The sequence below is a fragment of the Erythrolamprus reginae genome, chromosome 3, assembly GCF_031021105.1.
Source record: "Erythrolamprus reginae isolate rEryReg1 chromosome 3, rEryReg1.hap1, whole genome shotgun sequence".
Classification (NCBI taxonomy): Eukaryota; Metazoa; Chordata; class Lepidosauria; order Squamata; family Dipsadidae; genus Erythrolamprus; species Erythrolamprus reginae.
The window spans coordinates 111,497,546-111,512,573 of NC_091952.1; the positions used below are offsets into that span (position 1 = coordinate 111,497,546).

A 15,028-nucleotide genomic window follows, 5' to 3' on the forward strand; every position below is an offset into this window, starting at 1 on the left:
AGTGGCACCCTACAGTAATCCAAAGTTTCCCACCAACTCTGCAATATTTGCTTCGTTGGTTCTTTAGAGTTATCCTGAAAATTCTCAACTGGTTTTTCCAATTGCTCCTGGATGTATAATTCTGTCAATAAACCTTAGCTCAAATCACACCCAAATGAACTTACTTGCTTTCTGGGTCTAGTTCATCATCAGCATCTTCATCCAAGGCAGAGTCGTTATTATGCATATTGGTCGGGAAATGCCCAAAGCGTGTCTGAAAAAGAAAATATTTAGTTGTGGAGAGGTTGGAATTCGTGGTCAATCTTCCCACAATCTGCCAAGATATACGTGTGCTCTTCCAAAGCAAGACTGCCCAGTAGTTCTAATCAACTGACAGAGGCTGTTAACCATATGTGTCCAACAGATTTACTACCAAAGTTAGATTCATTCACATGACAAGTCTTCCAACTATGAAAGGTAAAAGGTAACGGATACCCTCACACATACGTGTTAGATGTTCCAACTCTAGGGGGTGGTGCTTGAAAAATACTCGGAGAGTTAACTGGTAGAATTAGCAGTTGTTTATTCGGCTAGAGCTGACAGGGTTAACGCAAACGGTTAAAATTGCTCTACGGATAGTGCCGCGGCTTTGTATTTATAGGGTTCATAATGTAACAATCTCTATCTGACATGGTAACAAGTCTCCCGCCAAATGAAGCAACCAATCAGGACGGCTTAGGAGGCTCCATGCAGATTCTGAATTCTGGAACCTTCTTCATGAATATTTAACATCCCTCCCCTCTTAGTTCAGGAGAAGGTCAGTTAGTTTTAACCATGTGACAAAGTCGTCCAATCTGCTTAGTCTACGACTTGCACGCTCAGACCTGCGCAGATCGTTTAACTCTTGGATATCAGGCTGAGAGGAGGTCGGCTCCTCAAAGCTGCCACTGAGAGCTCCATGCCCTGCCTGTGGAGCTCCTTCCGACGAGACTGCAGCCATGCCACCAGCTACCAGGGGAAGAGAACGCCATTGAAGACCGCCACTGGAACGCCATTGAAGACCGGGTAAGTCCAAGGCTATTTTGAACTTTTCTGAGTGGGACTGTGAGCGGGCTTGTCAGGCTGTGCTCCCTGTTGGGAGCGAAAAGTGAGTGTTTTTACATAAGTTGCTAGGATGTTGTTCTCGTAGGGCTGAGGACTCTAAGCGCCGTCGGAGGTGATCTTTATGACGCTTCCAAGTCCTGCCATCTTCTAGTTTTACAGAGTATGTTTTAGGGGCTAGTTTTTCTGTGATTGTTCCCTTAGCCCAGTTAACTCCCCCATCGAAGTTCCTTGCAAACACGTTTTGCCCCAACTCCAGTGATCTTTCAGAGGACCTATGAGTTTTTTCTTGGGTGTTAGCATATTCTGGGTGCAATCTGTCTAAGGGAGATCTTAACTTTCTCCCCATCAGAAGTTCTGCTGGGCTTTTCTTTGTCATTGCATTGGGGGTGATGCGTTGTGATAATAGGATAGTATCCAAACGTTCTTGGATTTCCCCCGGTTCAGACCTCTTTAAAGCCTCCTTTGCCACCCTTACGAGCCTTTCTGCCAATCTGTTAGCCCAAGGGGCATGGGATGAGATGAGGGCGTGCCTGACCCCTAATTGAGCAAGGAACAGCTCCATTTGTCTTGAGGTGAACTGAGGCCCATTGTCTGACACCAAGATGTCCGGGCAACCATGGGTAGCAAAGAGCCTATGTAAAACCTTGATAGTGGCGCATGAGGTTGTACTTCCCATGAGGATGATGTCCACCCATTTAGAATAAGCATCCACTATTACCAGGAAGGACTGGGAATCTACTGGACCAGCAAAATCCACATGGACATGTGACTAGGGGCCCCTGGGTGGTTCCCAATCCGTTGGCTTAGTTTTAGGAGGGCAAGGCCTAGACTCCTGGCAGGGGGGGCAGGTGGCCACCCACTGATCAATGTCTTTGTCTAATCCAGGCCACCATAGGTGCCCTCTAGCTAGGGCCTTCATCCTAGCGATTCCAGGGTGTCCTTTATGCAGCATGTTCATAACCTTTCCCCTTAAACACTTGGGCACTACTACCCGGTCTCCCCACAGGATACAATCCCTCATGATGGTTAACTCTTGCTGTGAATTCTCTAAGGTGAGGGTCCTGGCCCTTTCCTGACCACCCTCTGAGAATGTATTGCACGACTGTATATAAGAGTGGGTCTCTCCTGGTTTCAGTGGCTATGACTTTGGCCGTGACAATGGGCTGGTGCAGGGTCTTCGACTGGTTGCGCTATGGGGCAATGACTCAGGGCATCATCATGGTTTATCTGAGACCCTGCCTTGTGTTGTAGTGTGTACTGATAAGCAGCTAAAAAAATAGCCCACCTGGTCATCCTTGGTGACTTGAACGGTGGGGTCGGTTTGTTGTTGGCTAGTAAGCCTAGTAGTGGTTTGTGGTCAGTCACCAGTTCGAATTCTCTCCCAAAAATGTAAGGCCAGGGCCTCACTGTCAAGCTGGCTATAGTTCCTCTCAGCGTTAGAGAGGGTTCTGGAGAAATAGGGTATGGGAGCCTCAGCCCCATTGGGCAAGATGTGGGCCAATACTGCACCTACCCCATAATGGGAGGCATCACATGTAAGCCGTATTGGTAGGGTGTTATTGTATTGAACTACCACGCTATGAGAAACTAGCAGGTCTTTTATTTTCATGAAAGCTGCATGTTCACTGCTTCCCCATCTCCAGGCTGCTCCCTTGTGTAGTAGTCTGTGCAATGGCTCAGCTGCGGTATCCTTTGGTTTAAAAAAAACAGAGTAGAAGTTAAGACATGCCTGAAGCTCTGCCTTATTTCTTGGCTCAGGGGCTTCTCTGATGGCCCTTACTTTTTCTAAGGTGGGGTGTATGCCTTCACTGTCAATTTTGTACCCCAAAAATTCTACACTATTTGTCCCACACACACATTTATCTGCCCTTAATTTCAAACCTTTGGCCTGCATTCTAATGAGGACTGTCCTGATTCGCTGATGCAATTGGGTCTGTGACTCGGCTGAGATGAGTATATTGTCAAAGTAAGGGATGGTGCCTTTAAGACCAGTTAACAAGCGTTCCATTAACCTTTGGAATAACCCTGGGCTATACTGATCCCAAATTGAAGGCGGGTGCATTTAAAGGTCCCTCGGTGGGTTACAATTGTCTGTGCCAATGCAGTGGCTTCATCGACCGGCAGTTGCTGGTAAGCTTGGGTGAGGTCCAGCTTTGCAAAGCCCCTGCCATTTCCTAGAGAATGCAAAAGCTGCTGTGCAATAGGGATAGGGTAGGAGTTGTGCTGCAGTGCCTTATTTATGGTTGATTTGTAATCAGCACATACCCTTAGAGAACCATCTGGTTTCATGGGGGTTACAATTGGGGTTTCCCAGGGGGCGAGCTGTATGGGCACTAAGATTCCCTGTGCAATCAGTTTGTCTAGTTGGTGATCCAGCTTTGTCAATAAGGGAAAGGGGACCCTTCGAGGTTTCAATCTTATGGGGGGGGGACACAGCTGGATCTATGGAAAAGGAAATTGGAGGACCTTTGTAAGAACCCAGGGAATTGTCAAATACATTGGGAAATTCAGACACAAAATTAGGGGGTTCCTCCACCCTCAGTTGATGTAGCCCAGTCACAGCCAATCCTAATGGGCCCATCCAATCCAAACCCATGAGGGAGTGCTTAGCCCCTTGGACAACGATCAGGGGCAGGTTACAATTAATGCCCTTGAAAGTGACAGGTACAACTGCCTTCTCCAAGATAGAAATGGGGTTCCCTTGGAAGTCTTTGATAATTGCAGGTACAGGCATTAGCTGGGAAGGCAGTAAGTCTGGCATGTACAGTTTTAGCTTCTGCCAAGGCATTATGGAAAACCTGGAGCCAGTGTCCAGTTCCATCTGGCAGGACTGGCTGTTCAAAAAGATAGGAATTAAGAGTTTGTTTGGACTAAGTTCCAGTCTGTTGGCTTCCCTGGGACAAGTTTTACCTCGGTGTTGGTCTCGCAGTGGAAACGGTGGATACCTGGCAGGTGCTATTTTTCTACTTGCATTTTTACAGACTGCTTGGTTGGCAGAAACTGAGGCAAGTAATGGGAGGTCATTCCATTACCCGGTCCTAGGGATTTAAACTGCAGAACTGCTGAACTTTCTGATCGAAAAGTTCAGCATTTTAGCCACTGAACCCCCACATCCCCTGAACTATGAAAAGGAGCACACCAAATATATTCAAAATTCCATATTAAAAGAAATGTAGATATGTAGTGTCGGATAATGAAAGGCTATTTATCAGGATGTACATTGTGACCAATGACTGCAAGTAGGCATGTAAGCACTTCAATTCTGTGATGGTAAACCTACTGTACGCATGCCAGACATACCACAAAGCCCTCTCTGTGAGCACGTGTGTCATCACCAGCTGCTTTTCTGGTTTCCTGTGCACCAGCCAGTTTTAGGGCCTGCTTTCAGGGCCAGAAACAGCCCAAAAACAGCCTGAAAAGGCCCCAAAATGTCCTAAAATGGTCCAAAAAAGGACCAAAAAACAGGCACACACGTGCCAGCCAATTGGTCTTTGGGTTTCTGGTGCTCAGATGCACCTGAAGACCAGTTGGCTGGTGTGTATGTATGTGCCGGAAACTCAAAACAGCTGGCTGGCATGTGCCTAACTGGGCTTTGGGTTTCCGGCGCTCTGGTATGCATGCAAATTCTAGCTTGGGCACTCAATGCTGAAAGGTTGAACTTTCCTAAATTGGATTTTCTTCCCAATGCCCTCTTTCCCCAGGGGATAAAAATTATTATCTTAAAAAAGTGATGGCAGGAAGGGAGGGAGGGAAGGAGGGAAGAGTGAGGGAAGAAGATATAGCAAGAAAAGAATGAAACTTTTTTGGTTAAATATTTAAAATGGCTTCCAAAATTTTTAGACAATTAAGAACTGAACTTTCAGATTTTTAAAATTGAACATTTAAAGCAGGCAAACTGCTATTTGCTAACTAAAAGATGGTTGACTAGAAGTAGTCCTTGACTTGCAAGTAAAATTGAGCCCCAAAAATTCTGTTGCTAAGCAAGACAGTTGTTAAGGATTTTTGCCCCATTTTATTACATCTCTTGTCATAGAACCATGGTGGCACAGTGGTTGCAATGCAGTATTACAAACTACTTCTGCTGCCAGCCGGTTGTCAGCAATTTGACAGTTTGAATCTCATTAGCTCAAGGTTGACTCAGCCTTCCATCCTTCTGAGGTTGGTAAAATGAAGAACCAGATTGTTGGGGAAAATATGCTGACTCTGTAAATTGCTTAGAGAGGGCTGTAAAGCTCTGTGAAGTATACAAGTCTAAGTGGCATTGTGTTTGCTATAGTTGTTATGTGAATCATTGTAACTACTAAGTTAGAAAGTGGTTGTTAAGCGAATGTGGCTTCTGCATTGACTTTGCTCACCAGCAGGTTGCAAAAGGTGATCACATGACCACAAGACATGGCAACTGTCATAAAAATCATGCCATTTCCAAATTTTTATCACGAGTCCCCCCCCCACCAATATTGCAATGGTCATAAGTGTGAAAAGATGTCATAAGTCACTTTTTTTCAATACTGTTGCAGCTTCAAAAACGAATTATTGTAAATCAAAGGACTACCTGTATTCCTATCATTTATAAAATATGAAATACTATAGCAATCACTCACAAGAACGGTATTTTGACAAGACAATGTACCTTTTAAATTCAGAATCGGCCCAACACTCAATTATGTATAATTATGTGAACACATATTTTAGTGGAACTACCAAGCTCTAAAAATTTTCAATCCTTACATATTAAAATTATTTTCCTTTTATCCATAACAGTATTCAGGCCGATATATGCATCACAAATTCTTATTATTCTGCTCCTGATAATTCTATCTCTTAAATTTACCTAAGATAAAATAGGTTGGCAATATTTCTTTAAAGAAAGCATCATTGTGATATTTAGGATAATAGGTTATTGTCTCATGGGATTACTGTTAAAGAATGAATACTGAAAACAATGAATATTTAGGGTGTAAATAAGGCAGGATGGGAAAACACTGAAAATTATATAATCCAGATCAAGGTGACTACCGTAAATTCTATCAGGGGTATCATTTAATTCTTTTCTTCATTTCTTTAAAAAATATCCACAGAAAATTGTGGCAGGCCAAGACTCACTGCTAATTCATACAGGATAGAAGATATTTCCAAAGATTGTGGTAGCATCATTAATTCTGGCTTAAACCCAATGGGTTTTTTGGAAGAATGCTTGCCTGTTCAGGAAAAAAAAAGGCAAAGATAAACTGGGTGGGAAAGTCTTAAGAGATGCTGGAAAGAATGTTTCAGAGAAATTGTATCTTGTTCTTCATGGGAAGTACATCTATATTTTTAATATACCCATTTTCCTCTACTACCATTGGTGCCATTTTGTGAACAAAAAATACCTATAGTAAGGTCTTAAATGAGCCTCCAATTGAAAAATATTGGGAATTATTGGATTGTTCCATTTCCGCCATAGTGAGAACCTTCTTCGTAGAATGATTTGGCATTTCAATATAAGGTTTGCAGATCTATATTTTTATATAAATATTTATTTAGAGGAAACCAAATTAGATTAAATGATCGCTGAGTGATTTTCTTTGCTATTTCACATTATTAATTACACACTAAAGACCACTCCAAACCAAACTAAAATCTGTCAATTTCAGTGACAGACCCATACCCAACCCCAATATACGGGATGATGGTGGTGATGGTAGCAGTTGAGTTGCAGTGATAAAATTGGTGAGGCTGCTGCACGAATCCCAGCGACCAGTTAGGTCCCACAGAGTGGGTCTCCTCCAGGTCCCGTCAACTAAACAATGCTGCTTGGTGGGACCCAGGGGAAGAGCCTTCTCTGTGCCAGCCCCGGCCCTCTGGAACCAACTCCCCCCAGAGATTAGAATTGCCCCCACCCTCCTTGCCTTTCGTAAGCTACTTAAAACCCACCTCTGCCGCCAGGCATGGGGGAATTGAGATTCCCTTTCCCCCTAGGCCTTTACAATTTTATGCATGGTGTGTCTGTATGTATGTTTGGTTTTTTATTATAATGGGTTTTAATTGTTTTTAGTATTGGATTATTGTTATACGCTGTCTTATTATTGCTGTTAGCTGCCCCGAGTCTCCGGAGAGGGGCGGCATACAAATCCAATCAATCAATCAATCAATCAATCAATAAAATAAATGTATGCGTGAAGTACAGGAATAGTCACCTTTTTCTTCCTTCTTGTTACTATGCTAAAACTATTTTATAGCTTACCTTGTTAGAATATAGTTTTTTTAAAAAAAAATTCAAAAGTAATAGAAAATTGAGTTGCTAATTTTTGTTCATCTGAAGGGTGAAAAAAATTATGGGAGGAAGGTGGGATACCAGCATTTTTTAGTACTGTTTTAAATTTATTTCTGTTCTGTTACAGAATGGGTAGAGCATGGATAGTAAGATAGTTGACATTCAAAAGATAAACGAAATAATTTTATAACACTATTAAGGGGCCACATGCTTCAGTCTTGAGCCATTTATCCTTTAAAATGTTATTAATGACTTTTATTGAGAGAACAAGGGAATGCTTTTCAGATTTAAAAATGATATAAAACTGGATCCTAGAAGACAGAAATAAAATTCAATCCTATGTTAGAGGAATGAGATGAGAATAATAGTATGAAATTTAACAGAGGTCAAATGCAGAATTCTTCACTTAAAAAGCAAAAGTCGAATGCACAGATATGGTATGGAATGGAAAATATTTAGTTTGATAACAGTATTTCTGGAACAGTGATTGGTGTCAAAGTGAATATAATTTAGTAGTACGTCATTGCTAAAACATTACTCATGCCCTCATCACCTCGAGGTTCGACTACCGCAACATGGGGCTACCTCTGAAGAGTGTTTGGAAACTTCAAATCGTGCAGAATGCGGCTGCGTGAGCAATCATGGGCCTTCCTAGATACGTCCATGTTTCATCAACACTCCGCAGCTTGCACTGGCTGCCGATTACGTTTTTGGACACAATTGAAAATGTTGGTAATGACCTATAAGGCCCTTCATAGCATCGGACAAGAATACCTATGGGACCGTCTTCTGCTGCATGAATCCCAGCGGCCGATTAGGTCTCACATAGTTTGCCTTCTCTGGGTCCTGTCAACTAAACAATGTCGTCTGGCGGCCCTATGAATCAACCCCCCCCCCCCAAGATTTGAACTGCCCCCACCCTCCTTTCCTTCTGCAAGATGTTGAAGACCCATTTATGTCACCAAGCATAGGGGGGGCCCTAATCCCCCCTTCTGACTTGTAGCATTTGAGTGTGGTGTGATTGTGTAGTATTGATTGTTTTTAGTAATAATGGGTTTTAACTTGTTCTTTTTAATATTAGATTTGTATTATATTGTATTGTTATTGTTGTGAGCCGCTCCAAGTCTTCGGAGAGGGGCGGCATGCAAATCTAATTTTATTATTATTATTATTATTATTATTATTATTATTATTATTATTATTATTATGTCAATACAACACAGCAAACGAGATCACTGTGCTGGATTTCGTATTTCATCACCAGTCGGATGCTTCCCAAGCACCTAGGACTGAATGATATAGCGGCGAATTATGTTTGCCAATCCCAGTAAAGCGGCCTTTTGCAATTGACAGATGGAGATTTTGTCAATTCCGATGATTTTCAAATGTCTGCTGAGATCCTTTGCCCAGCGTGCCAAGTACCACTGGGACCACTTTCACTGGCTTATACCAGAGTCGATTTTTAGATCTTCGTATTTCACTAATTTCTCTAGCTGCTTCTCCTCAATTCTGCTGTTTCCTGGGATTACGATGTCGATGATCCATGCTTTCTTTTTCTCCACAATCAGGATGTCTGGTGTGTTATGCTTCAGAATTCGGTCAGTCTGAAGTCGGAAGTCCCACATTAGTTTTGCTTGCTCATTTTCAATCACTTTGTCGGGCTTATGATCCCACCAGTTCTTTGCCACTGGTAGATGGTAGTTCTGGCACAAGTTCCAATGGATCATCTGTGCCACAGCATCGTGTCTATGCTTGTAGTCAGTCTGTGCGATCTTTTTGCAGCAGCTGAGTATGTGATTGATTGTGTCATCTGTTTCTTTACAGAGTCTGCACTTTGGATCATCTGTTGATTTTTCAATTCTGGCTTTGACAGCATCTGTTCTAATGGCCTGTTCTTGTACCTCCAGTATCAGTCCTTCTGTCTCCTTTTTGAATATTCCACTTGTAAGCCATGACCAGGTCTTTTCTTTATCCACTTTGCCTTCAAGCTTCTCCAAGAACTGGCCATGCAATGATTTGTTCCGCCAACTGTCCATACGACATTGAGTTACAGTTTTTCTGTACTGGTCCTTAGTTTGCTTCACCTTGAGAAGCTTCCCAGTGTTGACCTCCATCAATGCTGACTCTTTGCTCTCCTTCACATAGTCAGCTAATGCATGCTTCTATTCTTCCACTGTCTGCTTCACTTGCAAAAGTCCTCTGTCACCTATTTTCCTTGGTAAATACAGCCTGTCAACGTCACTGCGGGGGTGTAGTGCATGATGGATCGTCATTAATGTTCTGGTTTTCCTGTCCAAGTTGTCCAACTTTGCTTCAGTCCAGTTCACTGTGTATCTAATGACAGGTATGGCCCCAAGTATTTATAGCCTTTTTTTAAAAAATAAAGTTTTATTGATTTTTAAAAGTTTACATAGAACAAACATATAACAGTGCACAGTGCATGTGCCCATCACCTAACAATAACACCCCCCCCCCCATCACCCCCACCACCCATACAAGAGGATTCAAGAAAATTTAATTATTTATCTGTTATTCCTTGGCTCTATCTTGCATCAAGTATTACTAAAAGAGTGATTGCAATTTATTTTTCATATTTACATCACAGATTCTACTTAACATATAATCTTTTATCTTATTCCATCGCACCATCAACTTCTCCAATTTGTTCTCATCGAAATTATTTAATCTTATTTCCATGATTTCAAAATGTATGTGGTCCACCATGTACCAGTACCAATTTTGTAATGTCCATTTTGTAGAATCTTTACAACCTAATACCATCACCGCTTGGGCACTTTCCAATGCTGCGGCTTTGATTTCCTTAAATTCTCCTAGTTCCCTATATTTAATTAAAATTGCTATTTCTTTTGTGATTATCCAGTTAATGTTTAACATTTTGTTAATTTCGTTCTGCACTACATTCCAAAATTTCTGAATTTCTGCACACTCCCAGAGCATATGCATAAAAATTCCCTTTTCCTGGCACCCATGCCAACATTTACCCTTCTCTTTCCCCTGGAAGTGTGCAATTTGTACTGGTGTATAGTACCATTTATGTAAAATTTTCCTTCTCATCTCTCTAACTCTCGTATTTTTAATCTTATATATATTTTCTATTATTTCTTTCATTTCCCTTTCATCTATTTGTAAATCATCTTGCCAGCATCTTGTCAAAGTTTTTGTTACTTCCTCTTCCATCTGCAATAGCATTCTGTATATGTTGCCGGCTTGTGCTTTGCTCTCATTTATCTTTTCTCTTATTATTTTTTCTAAGCAATTTTCTTCTCGTAAGAAAGCTTCTTTATTCTCTCTTTTATTTAAATATGTACTTATTGCATTAATCTGCAACCATTTCTGTTTACCAATCCACCATTCCAATCGAGTTCTGCTGACTCTTCCATCTTTCTCATATAATTGTTCAATTCTCGTTATCCCTTTACTATTTAATACTTTAATGATTCTACTTAAGTTAACATCATCCCCTATATTCAATACATATAACGTTGATAGCCTGGATACCCTTATTCCACTTTTCCTCTGCCATTTATACCATATTTCTAAACATGCTTTAAAAGGATCACTTAATTTACTGGTTTCTATTCTACTCCAATTTTTAAATAATAATTCTTTATTGTTTATATTATTGATTTCTTTTTCTAACTCTACCCATTTCTTTCCCCCCCATAACTGTAGTTCCATTAACCTTTCCATTTGAAACACATTTCTATATAATACTAGGCACGGGCTGCCCCAACCTCCCTCTTTCTCTTGTGCAAACTGCCAATGCTTCCTTATTCTGGGTTTTTTGTCTCCTTCAATCCAATAACTTAATTTGTTATCCCATTCTCTTAGTTTTGCCTCAGGAAAACTACCCGGTAGAACCTGAAACAAATACATCATTTTTGGTATTATCATCATCTTGAGGGCCCTAATCTTAGCAATTCTTCCTAACTTTTTACCCTTCCAGTTTTTTATCTGCTTCTGGATTTTTTTCCATATTAGATTATAATTAGCCGTCACTATTTTTATTGGATTCTTAAACAACCAAATTCCCAAATATTTCATTTTTTTGCAACCTAATTTCAATCCTGATATTTTTTATATCTCGATTTGCTCTTTAGGGCCAGTATTTAAACATATTATCTCTGATTTCTCTATATTGACCTTAAGTCCAGATTGATCTTTAAATTCCTGGAGCAATATCATTATTCTTTTCATCATTTCTATTGGGGTTTCGGACATCACTATAGCATCATCTGCAAACAAATTTAATTTCAATTCAAATTTCCCTATTTGATAACCTCTCCATTCCTTATCGTTTCTAATTTTGTTTGCTAAAGTCTCAATTGCTAATGCAAATAACATTGGGGATAGTGGGCAACCCTGCTTAGTTCCATTCTGAATTTTAATCATTTCTGTTCTGTTACCATTTACTCTAATTTGAGCTATATTATCCTTATATATTGCTTCTATAATTCTACAGAATGAATCTCCCATATTTAAATCTTTACATAGTTGAAATAGGTAATCGTGGTTAACTTTATCAAAAGCTTTATAGACATCTAATTTTAGAATACTTAGTTTTCTTTTGGTATTGGTAGCATGGTGTAAAACATTGACCACATTCCTTATTGGTTCATAAATCTTCCTTCCTTTAACAAATCCGTATTGATCTTCTCCAATTACTTTCGGTAAGATATTTTCCACCCTGTTTGCCAATATTTTCATAAATATTTTATAATCCTGATTTAATAAGCTGATAGGGTGATAAGAACCTGGGTCAGTTAAATCACGATCTGGTTTTGGGACCGTTATAATTTCTGACATTTTCCACGTCTGTGGAGTTTCAAAAGTCTCCATTACATTGTTAAACAATTTTTCCATATGCGGTAATAGTTCATTCATATACATTTTATAATATTCAGCAGTAAAACCATCTGGCCCTGGGGCTTTAGCAGGTTTCAACCCTTTAATAACTGTAGATATCTCATCATTTGTAATTTTTGCCTTTAGCATTTGTCTATCCTCTTCCTTTAATTTCTTTTTAACCTCTATAGTTTGCGAAATAACATACTCTTTTTTGTATAAATTCCCATAAAAATCTCTCATTATTTTTTCCATTTCTAGATTACTACGTTTAATTAGGCCTTCCTTATCTTTTAAAGCAGAGATGTGGGATTTCTCTTTTCTTTTTTTCAGATAATGTACCATTTGCTTCATTGATTTATTACCCCATCCCCTAATTCTATGTTTTATAATCATCTTCATTTTATTCCATCTTTCTTCGTCAAGTAATTGTAATTTCTTTTTCTTAAGTAATAATAATGAATTCCATTCTCTGTTTCTTGTAATTTTTAAAGTTTCTTGGATTAAATCTATTTCTCTTAATAAATTTTTCCTCTCAGCTTCCCAGGATTTCCTAATAAAAGCTTCAGTACTAATGCAATTACCCCTCATAAAAGCCTTATGTGTATCCCAGACTATTGTTTGTTTAATCTCACCTGTTGCATTAGTACAAAAGAATCCATTCAGTTCCCTTTGTAATTTAATTCTATTCTCCTCATTAGCTGAAACCAGAGGGTTGTATCTCCATATCCATTGTTTCCTACAGGTCTCTATCTCAATCACTGCCAGGAGAGGTGCGTGATCTGATAACCAGATACTTTTCACTTCCACTTTCTTAAGCTTTGCCTCATCTGTCTTATTAATTAACATATAATCAATACAACTAAATTTATTGTGTCTTGCAGAATAAAAGGTATCTCTGTTTACAATGTCTCCATGTAAATCCGTCATATTGATTTTATTTAAGTGTAACTTTTTCTTTTCCCCCCTCCCTGCTGTTAATTCCAAGTTGAAATCGCCTGCTAAAATCACTATACCTTCCGCAAAATTGTCTAGTTTCCGTTTTACATTTATTATAAATTGTTTTGCATTTACATTAGGAGCATAAATTACCGCTAAGGTTACTAACTTATTTTTTATTTTCCCCTTAATAAATAACATTCTGCCATCTTTGTCCCTTTTAATATTAATTAATTGAAAATAAACCCTTCGATTAAACAAGATGGCGACTCCTCTTGAACTGGTTGTCCCTCTCGACTCATAAACTTTCTGCCACTCACTATTTGTAACTAATCTATCTGTTTTTTCCCTTCCTTTATGAGTTTCTGATAAAAGTAAAATATCAACTTTACTGTCCCTAGCTAACTTCATGATTCTAAAACGCTTTTTCTGTTATGAAAGACCATTTACATTCAACGATAATAACCCTATATCACCCATTTACATAATTTTAAATACATTTCCCCCTCCTGCAAAACAGAGCCTACCGGAAAAATGTTTTTTAGTTACCATGAATCCCCACCCTAGTGCCTTCCCCCAAACCCCCCCCAGGGGGAGGCAACGAAAAAAACTTTCGTTATCGAGAGGCACTCCTGGATCTGCGTTCCACCAGAAAGCTCCCCCCTTCCTCCCCATTTTGCAACGTATCAAAAGATTCCCCCTCCTTCCCTCCTCTCCCTTTATTAGTTAGCGAAGAAAACCAAGAAAAAAATACACACAAAAAAAGATTAATTAGTTGAAAATCATAATACCATATTAGCAAGTCAGCTCAGTTCAGTTTATTATTTTTTCTTCTGGCGGGTGACCCTTGGCTCGTCCCTCTTCTCTTTCTCTTTCTCTTGGAGAGAGTCCAGTTCCTTCTGGAGTGCTGCGATCTTCTCCGCCCTGCTTTGTTCTGCTACCCGGATCGGTTGGAGCATAAACAGCTCACTCTCTGCTGCTTCTGGCCAGCTTTTCGACGTCTGTGCCTGGGACTCACCATCCGGATTTAACCCCAACTGATGAAGTAACTTTCTTCCCTCTTCCAACGATCTCGCCTGGAAAGCCTTGGAATCTTTAAAAACAAATATTGTAGCTGGATAACGCCATGAAAATTTAATTCCATTTTCATAAAGTTGGGAGGTCACTTCTCTCATCTGGTTTCTCATCCTGAGGGTCTCAGCAGACAGATCTTTTAAAACGCGTATTGGAATAGCTTTGTAACGTAAGTTTAAAATCTGCTTCAACTCTTTGAATATTTCTGCCACTCTCCTTTCTGAGGCAAACCTTACGATAATGTCTTTTGAATCCCCTCGGTTCCGGGATCCAAAAGCCCAATGGGCTCTTTCAAATTCTTGTAGATCACATTTAACCTTGTTTTCATTGAACCACTGAAGAATTTCTTGAATAAGATGTTTGCTCTCCGCAAAGTCTTTAGGAAAACCCCTCAGACGAAGATTAGACCTACGTTGTCTGTCCTCCAAGTTAATGATGCGGAGTTCCTGGCGAGACTTCCCCACCTCCAGTTTCCCAATTCTTTGATCTTGTGTTTTGGATTGTTCTTTCAAGTCTGCCATTCCAGCCCCAACGACCGATAATTCCTTCTTCATATCTTGGAGCAGCTGTCCCATGTCAGCAAATGCTTTAAGCAACGAATCCATCTTTCCTTCCAACTCCATAGTAGACGCCATCTTTCCTTTGTTCTCGCTTCTTCACTTACACACGTTAAAAACTATTGCTTGCTTCAACTTTTAACTCCTTCTCATAAGGTTTTCAACAGCTTTGTTCAATTCGCTTCCTCTCAATCCACTTTCACCAAGCTAGAGAGGGTTGTCAGGGGTTAACTTTTACTTTTCCTTCTTCACATGA

General features: G+C 40.0%; 1 protein-coding gene across 1 annotated transcript in view; it reads right to left on the reverse strand.

The window, feature by feature from the left end:
• The window catches only part of DENND1B (DENN domain containing 1B), a 234,348-nt gene that overhangs the window by 15,095 nt on the left and 204,225 nt on the right, over positions 1-15,028 (reverse strand). The window contains exon 20 of the mRNA XM_070746382.1: positions 165-253. Within this exon, the coding sequence (XP_070602483.1) occupies positions 165-253 (89 nt within the window). The remainder of the gene's footprint in view (positions 1-164; positions 254-15,028) is intronic.